Source organism: Patiria miniata, unplaced genomic scaffold (genome assembly GCF_015706575.1).
Source record: "Patiria miniata isolate m_02_andy unplaced genomic scaffold, ASM1570657v1 HiC_scaffold_4, whole genome shotgun sequence".
NCBI classification, from domain to species: domain Eukaryota; kingdom Metazoa; phylum Echinodermata; class Asteroidea; order Valvatida; family Asterinidae; genus Patiria; species Patiria miniata.
In genome coordinates this window covers 1,391,453-1,412,115 of record NW_024037071.1, presented here as the reverse complement: position 1 = coordinate 1,412,115, position 20,663 = coordinate 1,391,453, and the positions used below count along the sequence as shown (strand labels likewise).

At 41.0% G+C, this 20,663-nt stretch overlaps 1 protein-coding gene across 1 annotated transcript; it reads left to right on the top strand.

The window, feature by feature from the left end:
• Nucleotides 1–1,229: 1,229 nt before the first annotated feature.
• LOC119740046 lies at nucleotides 1,230–19,375 on the top strand. The gene is made up of 18 exons (XM_038215247.1): nucleotides 1,230–1,581; nucleotides 2,150–2,274; nucleotides 2,613–2,744; nucleotides 3,029–3,251; nucleotides 4,722–5,020; nucleotides 5,572–6,695; nucleotides 7,580–7,747; nucleotides 8,705–8,763; nucleotides 9,091–9,182; nucleotides 10,107–10,201; nucleotides 10,803–11,099; nucleotides 11,801–11,951; nucleotides 12,910–13,183; nucleotides 14,348–14,603; nucleotides 15,621–15,824; nucleotides 17,131–17,219; nucleotides 17,892–17,969; nucleotides 19,102–19,375. The coding sequence occupies exons 1-18, from the start codon at nucleotides 1,328–1,330 to the stop codon at nucleotides 19,286–19,288; spliced, it is 4,107 nt and encodes a 1,368-aa protein (XP_038071175.1). The 5' UTR covers nucleotides 1,230–1,327; the 3' UTR covers nucleotides 19,289–19,375.
• Nucleotides 19,376–20,663: the final 1,288 nt, after the last annotated feature.

The following is a 20,663-nucleotide window of genomic DNA, read 5'->3' as shown; positions in this document are numbered from 1 at the left end:
GTGTCATAGGGAGACACACTTATTGCATATTTTCAATGTGACAGTTGAATCTGCCTTTTTTTTGTAGGATAATTGAAGTAAAAAAAACCACTACCATTCCAAAGTTTATGGTAAATAGTTGATTCGATGTAATAAATGCATCAAGAAAGTGAATTTTTTTTTTTTACTTGACTTGAGATTGTAAGTTCTACGCAGTGCATTGGATGGACAGTAATATGGCCAGTGATATTGTGTTTGGAGAAAAAAACCCATCATTTTTAGAACCTATTATTTTTCATCACTCCATTGTTGTATAAGAACAATTTGGAAAGCAGTAAAGAATGGTTCCCAGATCAAATTTCTAGAACAAATAACCTTTTTAATTATTAATTATTACTAAAATGTACAGTGTATTTGAAAAAAAGTGAAGTTTTCACTGAAATACATAACCAACACGATGTATTATGTATAAAACAAAGTTGCTGTTTTATGTTTGAATTTTGTGATTTTTATTTTATGATTTTAAGCTTTTTTGTTTTCGTATATGATTCCTGTTTTGTTTCGGAATTACACAGATACTAATACAATATATATATTTTTAAACATGCCTGAGTGTTCTAGCTGCCATATAGTACACTCAGTTAAATTGTGATTGTAAGAAAGGGTATGGTTTGATTTAAAAAAAAAAAAAGAGGAATTGCTGAAGATTTTCTACATTCCATTAATTGCTAAATTTTCCATTTTTTTTTCTTTTTATTTTTTTCATCCGCATACCAGTAAAGCATTCAGTTTTATGTACAATATTTTGCAGCTGTAATACTAAGCTTAGCTGTCACAGAAGTGCGACATTTAATCACATCCAAAGATTGTATGACTGGTAATATTTGTTGTAAATAAACAATTGAGTTAACGTAAAACGGGTTTGTATTAAAATTGTTTGTGAACAAAAAAATTGTTTGAAAGACAGTGCATTTTGTCAGTGATTGTTTTGAGTTAGTAATGATTTTGCTGAGAGATATGAAGGAAAAGACAAAAGGAATAAAATTACATCGTCGCCTTTTGAGCCCCGCGCGCTCTCGTGATTTTAGCCAGACGTTTTCGTCTGCTCTAACTTGATCATGAATATTCATATTTGTACCTTTTGGGCGATCACAAATCGAAACGAGATTGTGATTGGATGAAAGTTCCTTGGAGTGTGTGACGTCAGAAAACTTGCGCCTAGAGAATGTCAAAGGTCAACGAACAACAACAAAAAATAACTCTCTGGAGGACAACGGTGGAAATTTGTAGAGTGGAAAGAAAGTGAGGTATTTCAACAATTTCGACCCGTTCCCACCGGGTATAAACAATGGATGATGGGAATGGAGGTAAACTGGATGCCCAAGAACCTACAAAGAACGATGGTAGTGGAACGAAGACCGCGAATGGGGCGGTCGAGGCCGGGAGCAATAGCGGAACCGATGTCGACTCCGCCGTCTTGTCATGCTTGTTGGCGAAGACCGTGAACTTACGCGCGTCGTTGACATCAGCGGACAGGCCGCGGCCTGCCACCAGTATCGAACGGGGAAGCAACGTTGGGTCGTACTCGCATCATTTTTTTGGGTAGGCTATGTCTGAAACAGTGAAAGAGAACCATTCAACCCTCAGTCTTATTCTTGAATAATATACCTTGGACATATTAATTGTCAATCAGAAAATATAAGCAATGAACAGCGTTTTAACCTAGCATTATTAAGCCCTATTTTTATTTTATTTTATTTTATTTTATTTACTTTAGGCCTAGCGGGCCTATTTTAAATTATGTTTTAAAATTTGACATAACATTACTCTAATTTGACATAACATTACTCTACAAAGAACCCCAGAATGAGAAAACTAGTACCATGGAAATTGTTATGACAAAAAAAGTCACCCATGTGTATCAGTTCTGTCCAAAATAAAAAGAAGCACTTAACTGCATTTTAACTTGAAGAATTTCGGGGATCGAGGGGAAGTCGTTAGGGGGAAATTTATTTGGCGATTCTTCCAAATAATAATTTGTTTTTTTTCAGCATTGCTAATATCACATTCCTGGGTAAGTTCAACAAACATTCAAAGCTTTCATTTGGAAAATGTAAAGCAAAAACTAATGTGGACTAATAATATAAATTTTACATGTATTTACATTTAGGTCCAAGAAGCACGCCTCCTATGCAGATCATGGGTATGTGAGGCCACACCACAGCCGTGCAGATGTCAATATCTCCAAACAGGCAATTGATGTTGACAACAATGATGATGACCATGTGCCTAAAGGTATGCGTTATGAGTTTTAAGGGACACATAATTAAAAAAAAATAATAAACCTAGTAAAAAGATGAAAGTAACACAAAAAAATGGGGAAAAAAAGAAGAAAAGAAAAGGATTTACGTGCAGTTTATACCCACACCAATAAAGTAGGGATCCATTTCCATCATTAGAGAGAAACAATTGTAGTAAACTATCTTGCCCAGGGACAAAAGTCATGATGCTTATTAATGTATTATAACCCACATGTAGAAGATCCGGCAAAGGTAGTAAGTCAGCTACGATAACTGCAGGATCACGCCACTCATAGTGAATGCATCATATTTTGTTTTGTACCTGCACTTCAGGGGATTTGTCAACTGTTGAATCCAGCAAGTCTGACACAGAGCTCCTCAGTGCGCCAGACGAAGAAGAACTGCAAGATGACAGCGTGACCAGGTTGAGTGGCTTACTGGTCAAGGCAGTCACCCTAGCATCAGGTACTAAGATAAAACCCTGGCGGAAGTTGGGGAGAGATGTGGGAAGGTTAAATTTAGGAGTTGAAAATCCTTCTATGTCCCCATTTATTACCCCACCTGCACCCCTTACCGCCTCCCCACTTCAAAATTGAAGACCCTATACCCCCCCCCAAAAAAAAAAACCAGACAAGGAATTACCATAAGCTATGCTGTTTTTAATAGAAAGTTATTAAAATTCAACAGTAGAAGGCTGAAACTGACAGTAATTCACCGATGAAAATCATTGATTGTATTTTTCATCTCAGCCAACGAAATGGCTCGTCAGTCCAAGTCCAGCGATCCACTCTTTGTTCCTCATACTCACCTCAACAAGTGCAACTCGTCATCCAAGACATACGAAAGCGGTTTGGCTGACCCGGGACTGGGCGCAGAGGTCAAAGGTCATGGGTCTCACGAGGGGATCACCGCCCGTAGGTCAGCTTATGGCATCGAGGGTGAGAGAGGAGCTGGAATCACAGAGGGCAAAAGGTATCTCAACTAAGAATGTCGGTAGTGTACAGTGAATTCATTTGTTGAATAATGTAAAAATTGACATTTATTTTCATATTGAAAGCAAACTTGAATCCTTGATCTTGATTGGTCAGTCCATTGTAACAACAGTGCTATCCCATATTGCGAGGCATGTATTTGGAGCTATGCGATATTCTATTATTAATAGAGGCGCGCTGTTCCTGCTGCATGCATGTGTAATAGGATAAAGTATCAAATTAGGTTTTGCCCTTCACCGACGTTTAAACACTGTATACTCAGTGTGTTACCTCCCGAGTGAAAATTGGAAAAAATCACTCGGGTGGGACTCGAACCCACGACCTCCTACTTTCTAGTGCAGATGTCTTACCACTCGACCACCGAGCTAACGGGATCGGTTGGCTGGTTCGAATCTGATGTACATAGCAGCGGGTACCACTGCTATTCCTTCTTAAAATTCCTTCTTTTAATAGGATAAAGTATTAAACCACAGCTTGCGTGCTCCATCTTTACAGTGCATAAATTAATTTAATAAAATAAATTTTGTCCCACTCGCCTTGTTGAACACGGAAAATGTAGTGGGTCTGAAGTGGATGCATGATCAAGTTCAAAAGGTGGAAACATTACTTGGCAAACTGTACTTTGAATCCCTTCTAGTGTAATATGGGCTCCGTGCACAAGGACCCCCCTCAACGGTAAGAAAGGGAGAGAGTTGGGGGAGACCACTGGGAGAGACAGTTGAATGCATTGCTAACGACGCCTGATACTCACTTGAAGACACTGTGGCTTTGTGTGCACTCTGATGAAATAAATTGTGCGTACTTCACGTTGTAGGCCTATGCGTGTGAACCAGTATGATCTGATACGCTGTGCCCTCTGGAGACATGCACACAATAGGGAACAAAAGATTGTATACGTCTCCACAGGGCAATTTCTATAGATGAATACGTCTCCACAAGGTTTTCACGAAATAGATATATGGATTCTACTAAAAAAACTAAGAATTTCCAAGGTATGTTGATCCGTCGCAAATGGTAGAGTTTTAGAAAAGGGATATTAAGGCCGAATGTCAGCCAAGGAAATTAATTCTGGTTAAAATAAGAGCATTTTGAAATTGTACTTTCAAACTCAAAAACTTTAGTACACGAGAACAAAGATGTCTCTACAAGAATACAAATTTCAGTATGTATGCTCACACAGTGTGTCTCGTCCACGGGGCTCTCTAAATTGGTAAAAATGCACCCTCTCTTGTTCGGCGCAAGGAGCTAATAATAAGCAAATCATACATGTCGGTTAAGTCATTAAAATTCTGTTAAAAGCACTGAGTGACAGTTGGTTACGGTACTCTTAAGCCAACTTTTCTGGAACGTTCTCCAGGTTGTACTGGTTGCAACATCTTGAACTCTAACAAAACTTTGAACCCTGAGCAATAAAAACTATCGGAAGGTAATGAGTTCACCCCTCTGACAGGTCAAGCCACGGTATGCTGGGGCGGATCAAGATCCTGACCAATTGCCTGAGTAGTAGCTCAGACGAGGGGCGGAGCCAGGAAGACGTGACCCCCTCCTCCGAGGACGCCTCTCCAAAGCGACGGCTCTTGTCCAAGATCCCAAAGAAGAAGACCAAGAAGAAGAAGAAATTACTTGACGCGGAGAAGAGTGGCAGCGGGTCAGAGGTTGGGATCGGGGTCAGTCAGGCAACTGTGGATGAGTTGGCGAGTGGGATAGAGGTTGTCAAGACAACCAGTGATACCAAGACAAAAGATGCAGGTGAGATGGCGGAATCAGAATCACTGAAAACTTCCAAGCAAGGTTTGAAAAATGATGCCCAAATGATAAAAAAATTCACTGATGGTGTGTTGTGTCCCCACATTTTGTTGCTGCTCAATTTAAAAACCTTAATGCCTCCAACATGGTGTTTGAGTCCCGCAGGAAAATGCCGCTGAAATTTGGCAAAGTATCTATGTCTGCATTGGGATGCAATAAATGGGGGAGGGGGGGCATTAAAAACTTTATACTTCCAGAAAGTTAAACAGAAAATGCTCCTCTTGCCCCACTTTGCGAGTTTGTGTTTATGGTATTTGCTTTGTCTTCCCATCTTCTTTCTGATGTTTGAGATTAATGTTTTCAACCAGAAATTAAACTGAACAATACCAGAGCCTAACTCCTCTCCTGTTTACAAAGTGTAAATTAAACAAAACAATCGGTTTACTTCTTTTTCAACTCTTGTAGTGTATTATTAATTTGCTCTTTGGCTCAATTTACATCAAAATTTGGATTCACATTAAAAAACTTTTTATCCCCTTTCATATTTGTCAAAGAATTGCCAGAGTTTTCCCCACCTGATGTGGTGAAGGAGATTAAAGTGAATGGTAAAGAGGCTTCTCCATCGGATCTCCAGTTTGAGAGACTCGACGATGATGCACAACATCATGACAATCTTGCTTTATCTCCTCATCACTCTGGATCCAGCATCGAGCTTCTGTGTGATTACAGCCAGCATGTTGAAGGCGGAGAACAAGTGCTCTCTGCCATTGTGACTCCCGGCAGGCAGAAGTCTCCAACTGGCACAAAGCCTACGTGCGCTGATGATACCGAAGCCCCATCTAAGGAATCTAAGGAAGGAGAACCAGGGGGAAGGGGTACCAAGCAAGTTCATGTAGCCCACCACGCAAGTGCTCCTGTAACACTGAACCAAGCAGACGGAGAGGATGACAAGTCGCATCCGGAAATTGCCCTGAAGGCTGTGAAAGAGCGGTATCGGGTCCTGAGCGAGCAAATCAGCGATGCCATCCCTGGCGTGTCCATCGATGAGAAGCTCAGACTGGCCGTCCTGGGTTCTCTCTCCTATGCGGCCAGGAGCGAAGACCGACCTGAGCCTGGGAGGAGGGTTGCAAGTGCCCCGGGTCCACTGGAGAACATGGCCCGACATCTGGCTGAAGAATTCGCCAAAAGTCAGCATGTGGAATCGGGCATCTCAAGCTTTGAGGGTACTTACTACGACGAGTCCTCCAACCACTTCCACGGGACTCCGAATGCAAAACAGGAGTCCAGATCTAGTAGCGACAGTGCCAAAGATGTTCCCGTCCAGGCACAGGACCCAACGGCAGACCTGACCTGCTCTTCCGACAGCAGTCAGGACGACTACGTCCAACAGATGCGGGCAGCTCAAAGACTGATCGACAGCCATCACAAGTCATCCCCTGCTCCCCAGCAACTTCAATCCATCCGAGACCCAGGCTTGAAAATGATCATTAACGACAACGACAGATCCCTCAGAGACATCAAGAGGGATTATCTGGGAAGCGGCAGCCCATCAACAGCTTCATCTGGCTATGGCAGTGCTTTCCAAGCCAAGATTGCAGATCTGGAGGCCAATCTCAGCACCAGTGAGGGCCTAGGGAAGCCCTACAAGGTGACCATGCCCATAGAAGAGGATTCTGTGGTAAGTGTTAAATTTTCTTTTAATGAGGAAAAAGTAGGGACATCAGACCATCAGAAACAACAAGTGCAGCCAATACAATATATGAGGTTAAATTCACAATTTTAATCAAAGGTTTTACTGCAGTGGTTTGATACTAATCAGTGATCACCCAAACAGCCCTTAAGTTTACTTCAGATTCCCCACAAATGAAAGCTTATAGGATGTAAAATGATTCATAAAAAAGTTCTCCTCATCGATTCAGCTAAAGAAATAGGCCTTTTAATAGTGAGGTATGCAGTATGTCATTACTATGCATGAATTTTACAGAAGCCTGAACTATTTTTGAAGCCTAGCTGCATTATCCTAGTGCCACTCGAAACTGAATAGACGAACATACATTTAAAGGCATACAGGATCATTTGCTTTTCATGCATTTTGTTCAGTTCTTCTCCTATAATAGCACCACTCAAAACCCAAAGAAGAATGCTCAAAACCTAGCCTGTTGAAGTTTCAGTTCAGTGGGCATTACACTTTTCAAGAAAACAGTGCTAAAACCATGCACAACCTTTTGATCACAAAGCACGATTTTATAGCACTCTTTATGTCTAAAATTGACTGATCGTTGGAAATCACCTGACATGTCTTGATTTCTTCTACATGACAGCTAACCAGAAGGAATAATTTCAGGGGGTGTTTAGTACCAGTACGATTTTTAGTCCAAGGTAGCTTTTTGATAATAATTTGATCTAGGTTACTTTTGGGATAAATGCAAATGATCATATGCCTTTAAAACAGAAACCAGTTTTAGTTGCAAGCTTTCTTCTTGATGAATTGAGTTCTGTATTATTCAGGGATATAATCTTTCCATTGATTGTCATCTTCTCTCCACAAATCCTCATTATCAGAGGAAGAAGGAGTTTGGGTACATCCTGAAGATGTTAGAGAAGGAGGGAGGAGGGCAGGGTCTGGATAGTCACAGGGATCCAGCACTCTTAGAGGCGGCCGTTAGCTACTTGTACTGGAGCAGACATGACGCTCAAGACCTGCTAAGAAAACCACAGCAGCATCAAAAGGTTTGTGTGTTCACCCAAATATTTAGGCTTTGTCGTCCCACTCCTGTTGTGTCCGCTGAAGGCACATCACCCAACTTTCATAACCATTTTGCCACCTCTGGTTAAAGGTTGTTACCAATCAAATAAAGCACTGCTACTTCCCCAAACTTGAGGTGTTCACAGCAGGTTTATAGAAAGTTTTTCGTTTAAAATTGAAATGAAAAAAAATACTAACAGTGGTGCACTCAGGAGGGGGGGGGGGGGCACTTGGGGGGCTTGAGCCCCCCCCCCCAAGAGGTTGTCAATTTTGTTTTTTATATATTTTTTTTGGTCAATTTTTTTTTAGTCCCACGATTTGACCATGATGATATGTATGTGGCCTATTTTCGAGTAGTATGATAGGGGTGTAAATGGAGCCACCAACGTCAAAATAGTCTGTCCCCTCCCCCCCCCAAAAAAATTAACAACCCATTTTTTTCCGCGGCCAAACAATTTTGGAAACATTTTTTTTTTTCAATTCAAATTTCTAAAATAAATTTAAAAAAAATTGCGAGCCGCCCCCCCCCCCACCGAAAGCAAATCCTGGGTGCTTTTCTGATTACTTATAGTGCTTACAATTTGTCATTGACCAATAGAACATGAGATTAATGTGGTGAAGTCTTGGGTAACTTTGTGCTTGGATTTGTAATATTTATTTGTCACTTTTATGTGAATTGTAGCAAGTTAATTCTTCGTATTTCAATTTCTTTGGAGGCAATCATGACAAGCGCATAAAAAGTTCCATTTACAGAATTGCATTGAATAGTATAAACAAAATAATCCCAGTGATGAACAGGTTCGGTTGACTAACAGAACAGCATCAGCTTATCAGGGTGAAGATCTCGGGTCACCCTTAAATTTGCCATATTGAGTCGTAAGTGGCTGTTGATTAATTCCGATTTAATTATTAATTCATTCTGTTTATTTGTATGCACATAGGTTGTGATTGAAGACAAGTTAGAGGCTCAAAATCTGCAGCTTGATCTGCCACCTCACAGGTATTGTGCTGAGATTAGTAATTCTAAATGCCAATGATTGTCATATGTGATAATGTATTATGCTGTATATTGTTAACAATTGTATTGTTTACAATGCTGTTCTTTTGTGGGATCTGCGGAGAGGAAATCTTGGAGGAAATTCACTTGTTGAAGTTGAAGGAAAAAACAACGCAAAATCGGAAAAATTTCAGTTAGGGCTAATCCATGCAATGAAATATAGATGGAAAGCCATTCCGCATGGTAGGTTTCCCTTATGGAAGCCAGTGATGAAATAATTGTAAGCAGTTGTGTAGTATAACATTTGGGTCTACCAATATGTTTGTGCAGCACCGTCAGGAACAGTGAAACACTGGAACAGTTGAAAGCTGAGCTGGAACAGAAGGTGAAACAGATAGAAGACGCCATCTCCAAAAGTCAAGGTTAGCTCAGCACTTACTAACTTTTGATCCACAAATTCTGTTCTGTCTCTCAATTTGGTTTTATTTCTGTTTTTTTTTAATTTTCTGTTTGTAGATTCTTTATGCAATATAAACCCATTTTTGAAAATTCCAAAGTCTATACAGCATGTCCCAGTAAACATGAAGAAACTGTATGGAAGACTAGATTTTCAGAGAGGAAGACTAGATTTTCATTTTTTGTAGCATTCTAAAGTATACAGTCTTGTTTTACTCCAATTGCCATTAAAATCAGTTGATGCAAACCAGAGATATCACAGACAAGACTGACTTGCGTGAGTGTTATTATTGTGTTTTATTAGAACCCAAAGTCAAGATAGCATCAACGGATTTTCGTGGGAATTTCACCGGTTGTATATGAGACTGTGCCCTTTAGAATTCTTAACATAACTAAAATCCGCTATTCCTAATTTTCTGTTTGTTTGTGCTCAATGTAGGCTCATGATTAGTGATTACAAAGAAATCAACCCGGACAGTTATTAGGCCAAAAAAAAAAAGTCTCCGGTTTCTGGTATGCGCGCGCGTCACCGCAGCCATGCGCGTCGGCAAAATGAAAAAGTTTTTTTTTCAATACAAGATGATGTCTCAAAACCGCCAAACTCACTGGTTTGACTGGAATCCTGCTGCTGCACAATTCTAACGTGTTTTTAGATGGGGTTATGATCGAGAATAAGCTTTATGTGGCCTCTCTGGACTCCCATATATTTGCACTAAGTTTAGTCGGGCACCATTTGCAGTCATCAGCCGACATTTGAAGCCCCCCCCCAAAAAAAAACATTTAAAAAAAAAGAAAAAAAGCCGCGTCGCCGCACCACTTTTGGGGCAAGCTCCATACCAGAAACCGGAGACTTTTTTTTTTTGGCCTTAACAATACTTAACTCGTTACAGAATTTGAGGCAGCTCATGCAACTTCTGGCCAAGTCAAACAGGAAACGGCAGCAAATTCACCAGAAGATAAAAAGAGCTTGCTTCCTGCACAAGAGGTACAGTTGGAAACGTCAGGGAAGACATAAGCAATTGTGGATGCACTGGCTTTCCCTTCAGATTTTGCCTCTGTGACTGTTGAGTCGCATGACATTACTTACACCTCTGCACTGAAAGCAACGTGCAAACATCTCTTGTGAAATGATGGTCAAAATGTCTTCACAAAAATTCATGTTTCTGACTCCTTGACGTACAGTCATGCAACTGACCTTGGAAGGTGGTCCCGAAAAGTTGACCAGATTAGTCCAACTTTAGTTGGCCAGCCTGGGTTTGAGCAGAGATAGTCAAACTATGGTTAGCCATAATTCTCGCCTTGAACTCAATGCTAATACTGTTAAGTCAGAGCCACGGCCTGTTCATATGGTTGAATATATTTTACAATTTAAAGTTGTGTTTACGAATTTGGAATCAGTTGATGCTTGATGTGAAAGTAAATTTCATAGTACCAAATTGGAAGCATTTTCACATGAGCATCAGTTACCATCGGCAATGTGTTCGAAAGTCCCAACCAGTGGTCTCCCCCATGTCTCTCTTTATAACCGTGGAGAGGGTACTTGTGTACAGAATACGTAAAAGACAGGTGTAATCATTTTGTTTCAGCTGGTCATAAAAGATGGCGCCATTCACCACCCGCCCGTCAGTAAGCCCGTGAACCTAACCCTGCCCGACACCGAGGCCAAATATTCCTCAGCATCTGACTCCTCTACGGACGACAGCAGACCGCCAAGCAGCTTCCATCGCAGTCAGCAGTCGATGGCCTTCATGTCACCAGGGGGCGCTCTAGGTAGCAGCGTGATCCTTTCGGAGTGCGGGAGTGCCAAGAGGGTGCGTTGCGAGATGGAAGGAAGGCTTGCGGAACTTGAGAGAGAGAAAGAGGAGATGGCCGCACGAATGAAGGTAGAGAAACACTTCTCTTTTCACCCCCCTCCAATTAAAAATTAGAATAAATATGAAGTACAGGGAAATCCCAATAAGTCAAACTCTGATAACTCAAAACAGCTGTTAAGTCAAACAAAGACTTAACATTGCCTTCAGTAGTATAACAATGATATACAACCCTGCTTAACTCAAAACTCTGCTTAAGTCAAATTTTGAACCTGTTCCCTTGAGGTTTGACTTTATCCAGATTTCACTGTATTTCAAATTGGGTTTTGCCCTTCACCGACATACTTTCATAAACACTGTATACTCAGTGTTGTTCGAAGGCTTGCGAACAAAAAATATTCACAAGGTTACTTGGGTGGGACTAAACTAAATTTACATCTTCCTGACGCAAAATTCCATCTTACAATGCTTGAATTATTTACTTGTTTCAATATGTTATCTTGCACACCAAAAAGGATTGGCTCACAATATGTAACAGGGAAACAAAATTGTTAGTTTGAAATTTCTCATCACACTACTTCTCTTTAGGCCGTGTTGTATTTATATATCACTATGTTGATTGTTTTGCTTACTATGACAATACTGTTTGTGTTTAGCTCCTTTTATTGGTACTGTCAGGCATCCACTTATTCTGAAAAAAGTTTCCCAATGACATGTTGAAGATGATATGTGCTTGTGATACTAAGTTGGAGTTACAATATCCTTTTTTACAGGAGCAGCGTTTGACCTCAGTCCAGCTGGAAGCTCACCTGTTTGACCAGCTGACCACATTGACCCAGGAATATCAGAATCTCATCGCTCATGACCAGGAACACAAGCAGCTATCCAAGGACCTGAGACTACAGCTGGATAGGAAGCAGAAAGGTTGGTCATAAAGCTTAAGCTGAGTTCATTTCAGGTTTTCTGAGCCAAAATAACGTCTCGATTCAAAAACTCGTGCCATCTCTGTTTGGAAACTATGCCGTCTCATTTCACAAAATGTGCCATATCAATAGTTTGCTTTCTGCTTGTCCAAATTGTGTCGTCTTGTGCCGTCTGAGTACCCAGGTTGTGCTGAGTGCACAGATTGTGCCATCTGTGTGCATAGATTGTGCCGTCTCAGGGCCCAAATTGCACCGTCTCAGTGCCCAAATTGCACCGTCTCAGTGCCCAAATTGCGCCGTCTCAGGGCCCAAATTGCGCCGTCTCAGTGCCCAAATTGCGCCGTCTCAGGGCCCAAATTGCACCGTCTCAGGGCCCAAATTGCGCCGTCTCAGTGCCCAAATTGCGCCGTCTCAGGGCCCAAATTGCACCGTCTCAGTGCCCAAATTGCGCCGTCTCAGTGCCCAAATTGCGCCGTCTCAGTGCCCAAATTGTGCTGTCTCAGTGCCCAAATTGTGCCGTCTCAGTGCCCAAATTGCGCTGTCTCAGTGCCCAAATTGTGCCGTCTCAGTGCCCAAATTGCGCTGTCTCAGTGCCCAAATTGCGCCGTCTCAGTGCCCAAATTGCGCCGTCTCAGTGCCCAAATTGTGCCGTCTCAGGGCCCAAATTGTGCCGTCTCAGTGCCCAAATTGCGCCGTCTCAGTGCCCAAATTGTGCCGTCTCAGTGCCCAAATTGCGCTGTCTCAGTGCCCAAATTGCGCCGTCTCAGTGCCCAAATTGCGCCGTCTCAGTGCCCAAATTGTGCCGTCTCAGTGCCCAAATTGTGCCGTCTCAGTGCCCCATTGTGCTGTCCAAGTGCTCAAATTGTGCAATCTGAGTACCCAAACTGTGCCATCAGTTGGACAACATGTTTTACTTGCCACATTGTTTAAAGTCATTATTTGCCCAAACTCCCCCACAGAATTGGAACAGGCCAAAGCACATACCTTCGAGAGCAGTACTGACTCCCAAGAGTTCCAAAACAAACTGGACATCCTCAGCTTTGAGTCCAAGGAGAAGATACACCAGCTCAACATCCAGTTGACATTCGCCCAGCAGGAGAACGTTAGACTGCAGAAGAAGCTCCGACAGGAGGCGGTACGGCAGCAGGGGATTCAAGACGACTCCAAGAGGAGAGATGAAGAGGCCAGGAAAGAGAAGGAAGCCTTGATGGAAGAGCTCCACCAAGAAAGAAAGTGAGCTTGTCCCCTGTTTAACCTATTGATCAGAGTACCCCCCCCCCCCCCATAGCTCCAGCACCGTAACACTCACTCACTCACCCACGTTTGTTTATGGTGTAAATCAAGGATTTTCTTATGTTCCTCTTCCCTTTTCCTTTGTTTGTACTTTTTCGAAACAGCTCTCATTGGTTTTGTACACATTTTCTAATTGAGGTCGTCCTGGATTTGGTTCCTGGCCTCGATTCACCGATGATGTTGTACGTGTGTGTCCTTGATTTACACCATAAACAAACGCACTCTACCGCATAGACATCTGGGGTCTGTCGCGCTGATCTCCTGTGTCCGCGGTTTGTAGCCTGGTTCCATAGCCTGTCAACTGGGACCTGGTGGTCCCAGTTGCTCGACCCAGGATGTCCTTGTAACAGGCTGTAACATTTCCTCGGATCAGCTGATTTCTTCATTTGTACCTCTCCAGTAAAAGAGAAATTGAAAACCACTGCAGAGTGTCCTGTACAGCTTAGAATATCCTCTTACTGTGTGCCTTCCTGGTTGCATGCCTGGATTAAGGGCATTAGGAAAGTAGAAAAGGTTTGAAATTTAACTCGTAGGACAAATAGAACACTTTATTCTCAGTGAACATGTTTGCTCGATCGTCCACAGCACAAAATACATTGACTGTGCTACAAGCTGTGTTTTGGGAATGGTTAACAGCAGTGACTTTTGAGACATGCTTTCGTCTTAAACAATTTGGTATATGCAACATCAGTATGACTTGTGGTTTGATGTGGGTTTTTTTTAGATGAAATCTTTGTATCTTTGAGCAACATCTTTGAGTAGAAAGTACTTGCCGTTTTGCCCCATGGTCAGGTTGTGTCCTTTTTGCAAGACACTTGTCTTGATTTCAAAATGAATTAAAACATGTTAAAAGACATGCACGCTAAACTTGTCATAACAAGCTATAGACAGCATTATCTAGGATTAATCCTCTTTTCCAGGCAGTCACTACCAGAAGACACAAGGGATTTACAAGTGATTCTCTGTTTTGAAATCAATAAGGAAAGTAAATCATTTTCACATACTAACCCATTTTTAGGGGGGTTTCCAATATTCTGATACACCCTGTATTGGCTCAGTCTATGGAAATATTTTATAGTTAAAATTTTTCTACTCTGCTGACAGCAATCGCTCCCAGCTGGATGCCGAGCTAGTATCTCACGCAGGGGACCTCCATCAGATGGCCACCACCCTTCAGGACCTGCAGACCGAGAACCGTTCCCAGTCCCAGGAGATCCGTCGCCTGCACCAGGCCCTGGAGCAGTCCATCCAGGACCGGGCCGAGCTACAGCAGGAGCTGAAGCAGGCCAACCACAGGCTGGAGACCAAGCGTGAGCAGTGGAAGCAGCAGAGACGGCAGCTGAGCGATCATCTTAACGAGGTATGCGTGGGGAAGACTGAAGACGTGAATGCAGGCATTGGTGTAACTAAGGTGTAACATGTTTGCTTTGGTGGGACCTGAACCCACGACCTACGTGCTAGTGAGGAGGGCATAAGCAGCACTCATAAGCACTGCATAGTTTTCAACTGCTGAGTTTGCTGAGATTGCACCGTTGGTTCAAACCAAATACAGCAGCTGGTATTTCAGTTTGTACCTTGTCTGTTGGATTGATTTTTTCTTTTTCAGAAAGATACAAATTTTATTACTGGGGTTTGCCTTTCACAAATGAATTTTTTTTTAAAGGACTGTATACTCAGTGCTGTTCACGAGCTGGCAAGAAATAATTCTCAAATAATTCTTGCTTACTTTTGCAGGAGATATGCAGTAAACATATGTACAGTGCAAACTCCAAAATGTACATCTCCCAACACAAAATTTTTTATCATACAAGACACTGTCTGTCAAACAATTTCGTTGTCTTTTATTTTTATGGAAGTCACCCATTACAGTGGTCAAGGTAAAGGCAGGGTTCGAAATTAGCGGTAGCCCGCTAGCCATATGCTAGTCAAAACAGCGGCGGGCTAGTCAAACTATTCCTTAACTAGCCTGGCTGGCGTGTGAATTTTTTTGGGATAAGGCAAAGATGAACGTACAGGAAGAAATAAATCATTAAATTCAGAAAGAAAACCCCATGAATTTGTGTCTAATTTTATCATCTATTAATCAAAAACACTGACAAAATTGCCTCAGAATTGAGCCTGAAAATACACCATTTTGTATTTGAGATAAGAAAAAAATTGCGGGCTAGTGAAAATGGCTAGTTAATAGTCCGTTTCAGTAGCCCGGCTGGCTAGTGAACAAAAGTACTAGTGAAACAAACAGTACGGTAGAGGTAGGTGCCCTATACATGACCTATTCTGAAAGCATCCACAGCAGATCGCGTTCAGTGACGAGCCACTTGATCAAGGTTGATCAGCACAGTTGCTGTAATTATACATCGTCGTCATCACTCCACAGACCAAGGCATCCCTGGACAAATCCCAGCTGCACCTGCAGACCGTGAGCCACACCAACCGCACGCTGACAGCCACCACGGCCCAGCTGCAGGACAGCTACCAGGCCCTGAGCAGCCAGCTGCACAAGGAGAAACTGGCCAAAGAGACGGCGGGCCAAGAAGCCCAGAGGATCAGGGAGGAGCTAGAGGCCGAGAGAAAGAAAAGGGTGAGCCTAGATAGTAGCAAAACACTGGCATATGTTCTGAAAATGGGAGAGCTTGGGGTATTTAAAGATATAGTCCATCATTTGTAATTTGTGCATTTTGTTCGTTTGAAGCAACAAACGTGCTCTAAATCTAAAGAAGGGTGCTGAACAACTAACCTGATGAAGTTCAGCTCAGCTTCAGCTGTATATTCCGAGAAAAACAGCATTTTAGGATCTTGATTTCAAATCAAAAGTTGCTGAATCATGTTTTGAATTGGGCCTGAATTCAGCGTCCGAGACACGTTCTCAATGAGCCCATTGCAGCTACGCGATGTCGCGCACTGATCCGATGAATTATAGCAACCGCGCGCGCGTGTGCGTCGTGCCAATGCTTGCTCGCACTTCGCTGCAAAACAAAACGAGCTACTAATTTAAATTTCCTACGGTGCATCTTAAGAAGCACCATTGGAAAGGCCTTCTTTTGTTGATTTCTTCAAATGACAGCTTGCCAGAAAGAATAATTTCACAGGGAGTTTAGTCCCCTTACTATCTTTCAACCAAGTATGTTTTTCAAATGATGGACTCAAGCTTTAAATAATACCAATTTTTCTTTACGATACTGTGGACTCTGTGCATGAATAGTACATGGCGCTTTGTGACGGTGGCGTAGCGAGATTTTTTCATGTGGTGCCCGGGTTTACCTTTGTTCCCCCAAATTTTTTTATTTGCTGGACTGCCATGAAATGGAGACAAGCTGGGGTTTTAGAATTGGCCTGAGCCTGATGCTTTAAGCCACGTTCGCGTACAGAACGCCATGCGCATGCGGGCCTTGTGCAGCGAGTGTGTTCAGTGCATTGATTGATGTGCGGCCCTCTCTTTATTCCCCCTCCCTTCCCCCGCCCTCCTAAAAAATTTTGGTAATTTTTTATTAACCACAGAGTTCACAGAGTCAGCAATACTGAGGTCATAATACAGTATGTCACGATATGTACCATAAACTTCAAGTTATGGAAGCTGTACTTCGTCACGTACACTCATTGAATTCATTTATGTCCACATGCTGTGCATGTGTTTTGTTTTGCTATACCGATATTTGCAATGCTGTGATGCATCTACAACTGCATTATTTTGTCCTCAACTTTCATTTTGGAGGTTCATTTTTGTTCACATTTAGACTTCTGATGCATGACAGCGTGGGTAATTGAAAATTGACCGGCCCCCAAAAAGTTAACTGCCAGAAAGCACTTATTGCAGTCAAGTATGAATATTTATAAATTCCTACATTGTCTCTATCTTCCCTTTATTTTGCCCATCTTTCAATTTCCAGTCGGACCTGGTCCATTCCCAGTTATCTCAGTGGCAGCAGAGTTTGCAAGGCAGCACCAAGAAGCTGTCAGAAGCACTCGAAAAGAAAATGTAAGTTGCCGGCTCGAAAAAAAAAGAAAATTATCAGAAATCGTACATTTATCAGGGGTGTGAAATCTCAGCTTTAAAGCTGATTTCAGCTTTTTTCTTTCACTTGCTGTGTACAAAAGTATAGGAGATTTCCAAAGTTCAGCTTTTTTACACCTTTTTCAGGTGTTTTCAGCTCTTTTTATCAGTGGTCACTCACACCCCTGTTTATACTATAATAAGCAGTAGAAGGGCAAATATTGTGACTTTCTGACTTTATGTGAACATCCACCCTAATATTGGTTTGTATACACTTTTTGTTTATGTTTCCCAAAAGTCAAATATGCATGTGAGTTTCTTCAACCGTTGAGGTACAATATTATGTTTTTGGTCATCGTATCGAATTTTTTTTCAATGTGCATATTTATTCTTTTCAGAAGGTTAAAACTGTATCAACTGCATGTGCCAATTAATTTTTAAAAACATTGTTCTTTTGTGTAACAAGACATAACTGTACTATGGGCTCTATCCAAACAAAAAAGATGAACATAAAATCCTCAGCTTTTGCAGTGTAAAAGAAAAAATAAACAAGTAAAAAGAAAACAAATCCAAAATCAAATAAAAAAAATATAAACAAAAAACTCTGATTTGTGATTTCTAAATATATTCAATGATTGTACTTTTGTCTCGAAAAAGATGCCGTCAACAAGAGGAGTTGCAACATCTGATGGCAACCAATACTGAACTGACTGCCGACCTCCCCTGCAATATCAGGTGAAATGTTACCCACTTTCTCTTCTCGTGAGCGGATAATAGAAACCCCTATAGAAAATATTTGAAATTATTATTTACATCAGGATTCCAGTGGTAAAAATAAATCAGCATATTATATGGTTTCGTAAAAAGTACCCGGATGACTGCAATACTATGTCAGTAAAAGTACCTGGATGAGTTCTCATCGGGCATTTCAACAAATTTCGCTGGTTCCGGTGTAGCATGAATTTAGGTTTTATGAAATACGGACTCATTGGTGGTATTGCGCATGCTCATGCATAGATAATTAGGAGAGGGGCCGGTCACGTGAGAGGGTTTAACCAATAAAAGGGGAAAAGAGTCCGATTTTCATACGAGTCCGATTTTCATATGACACCGGCACAATCAAGAGTGTGGAAACTCACAGTTGTCAAACAGTCAACAGAGTGTAGCACGCGGTACCGTCGCATGCAGACGCAGTGCGTATCAGGGTATGTGCCCACTGTTGTCAACAACCACATTGGCAGCTTCGAGCAGCGCGAAATTTGCTTCAGTAAGGGAAGAATATTCGACGAACATTGAGAAGTAAAGACAGTGTCCTGAATGTATTTCTTGCGGATCAAGTCAGACCCATATATACACACAGTCGAATCTCGTTAGTACAAACTCTGTTAATACAAAATTCTGGTTACAACAAACATAAAGCCTTAGTCCCGACTGTGCATTTATGTACACAATGAATGGGACTGATGTTCCTCTTAATACAAAATTCTGATATAACAAACAATTTGGCTAGGTCCAAACGAGTTTGTATTAATGAGACTGTAATAATATTAATATTGGATGGCTTATTTTCGTGGGATACAAGAATATATTGCTCTCGCTATAACGACATGCACTCGTCTTCAACTCATGCAATATTGTTACAGCGTGTGCAGTATATTCTTGTATCCCCCTCAAAGCCATCCAATATATAATTATGCGATAAATTGTTTTTAATTAGAGATCTGCAAGTTGAGATTGTTGGTTTTTGTTTTCTGGAATTTTCAGTAGGTTTCACTCTTTTCGGTCAGCTATTCTAGCTTTGTCGATGTATTTTTCGCAAAGAAACATGGCACTTCATAATCAATTTTACTCTCAATGTTATACCCAGCAAACATTCAGCAAGCACCCGTGCAGACAGCGACCAGTTTCACGACCGAAATCAGTTACACCATGGACAACAAGCAGCATGCCGTGCACGCATGCAGGACTGGACAAGTTTCAACACTGGGGGCGGTCTTTGCCCAGAGACTTGTCGGGGCTGTAGCCATTGCTGTCAGCATCACAAACGATGTTAACTGCGCACTTCACTTCTTTCCAAAACATTTGCTACAATCAGGATCACTTTGTGTGTTGTGTATGAAAAAAAGTGGGTAGTTTCAAAAACATTTTTACCATTCTTGAGAATCATTTTGATATGAAGAGTTGAAGACTTACAGTAATTTTATTTCCCTTTTTTGGCATAATTCAAAGGCATGCAACTGGGAATTTAGAAAAAACACGAGGAAATTCCCAATCATACAAGACATTGGACAGTATTTTTCAATTTGTGATGGCATTCATGAGAAGTAAAATGAGGAAATCCGAGGATCCGAGGAAAAGTTGCATGCCTGAATACACCTTTTTAAATTAATACCATGTGGCATCTGCAAGTTATTTCCATTTCAAAAAAAAAATTCCAATATAGAATTTGTTTATTGCTGATTCAGTAGAGTTATCAATGAAATAAGCATAAAAGGGACAACATATTTAAGAAGTTTTTCAAGCAAAAACTTGCATTTGATATTTTAATCAAAATTTACCAAGTGTAAGATATTACGAAATCATGCGCTTTTTAAACACAAATATCTGAATTATCAAGAATACAATTTATGATCACATTTATAATCTCCAAGAACGCGTTCAGAATGCTCATATACCATCTCAATAAATTATTACACCACGTGAACGATTACAAAAAAAAATACATCATGAACGGCAAAGTACTCAACGATGTGATTGAATAGAAGAATAAAGTTTCAAAAATCTATCTAACTACTATAAAATTTGTTTTGTTTTATATCTCATTCAATGTACTAAAACTCCCTGGTTTAGAAATTTCTATTCTACAGATAATCTGATTGGCAATTCGTCAAGCCTTGCGTGACATTTTACAATTGTTGACGAATGGGTGTAAGGGTGTAAAAACAACCAGCAGTCACAAAATGATCTCTGTTATATTACAGTTATACGTCTGTTATATTACGGTTATATATTATATGTAACGGTATTGCCTTGTTAACGTGTGTGTTCAATTGAACCCTGGTTCGGCTTACAGCGGATTACAAAATGTGTTGAAAACAAAACAGGCAGATGAGACGATATTGTGAAAAGGCCTATCATTACGTATAAAGGCAATATTTGAATGAGGGAAAATGTCACAATGGGTTTTTGTCAACTTGACACATGACCGTTCTAGACTAATGAAAGGACTGTATCCAAAACACGAGGCTGATTTGGAGCAGGTCTTCTGCACATTATTGAGAATTATTTAAATCCCTTAAAAATAAATCAGTATCTTTATATCTACATATTACAGTAACATGTTAACATTACAAGATGTTTTCCAATGCACCGTATTGATAACTGGAAAAAAAAAATTACATAAAGCACATTGTCCAAAAAAACCTCCAT

Excerpts from the sequence above, each read along its gene's own strand:
- LOC119740046 (XM_038215247.1), top strand. The coding sequence starts at position 1,328 with ATGGATGATGGGAATGGAGGTAAACTGGATGCCCAAGAACCTACAAAG. Across the intron at positions 2,745-3,028 it reads GGCAGTCACCCTAGCATCAG|CCAACGAAATGGCTCGTCAG; the intron begins GTACTAAGATAA and ends TTTTCATCTCAG. Across the intron at positions 3,252-4,721 it reads GGAATCACAGAGGGCAAAAG|GTCAAGCCACGGTATGCTGG; the intron begins GTATCTCAACTA and ends CCCCTCTGACAG.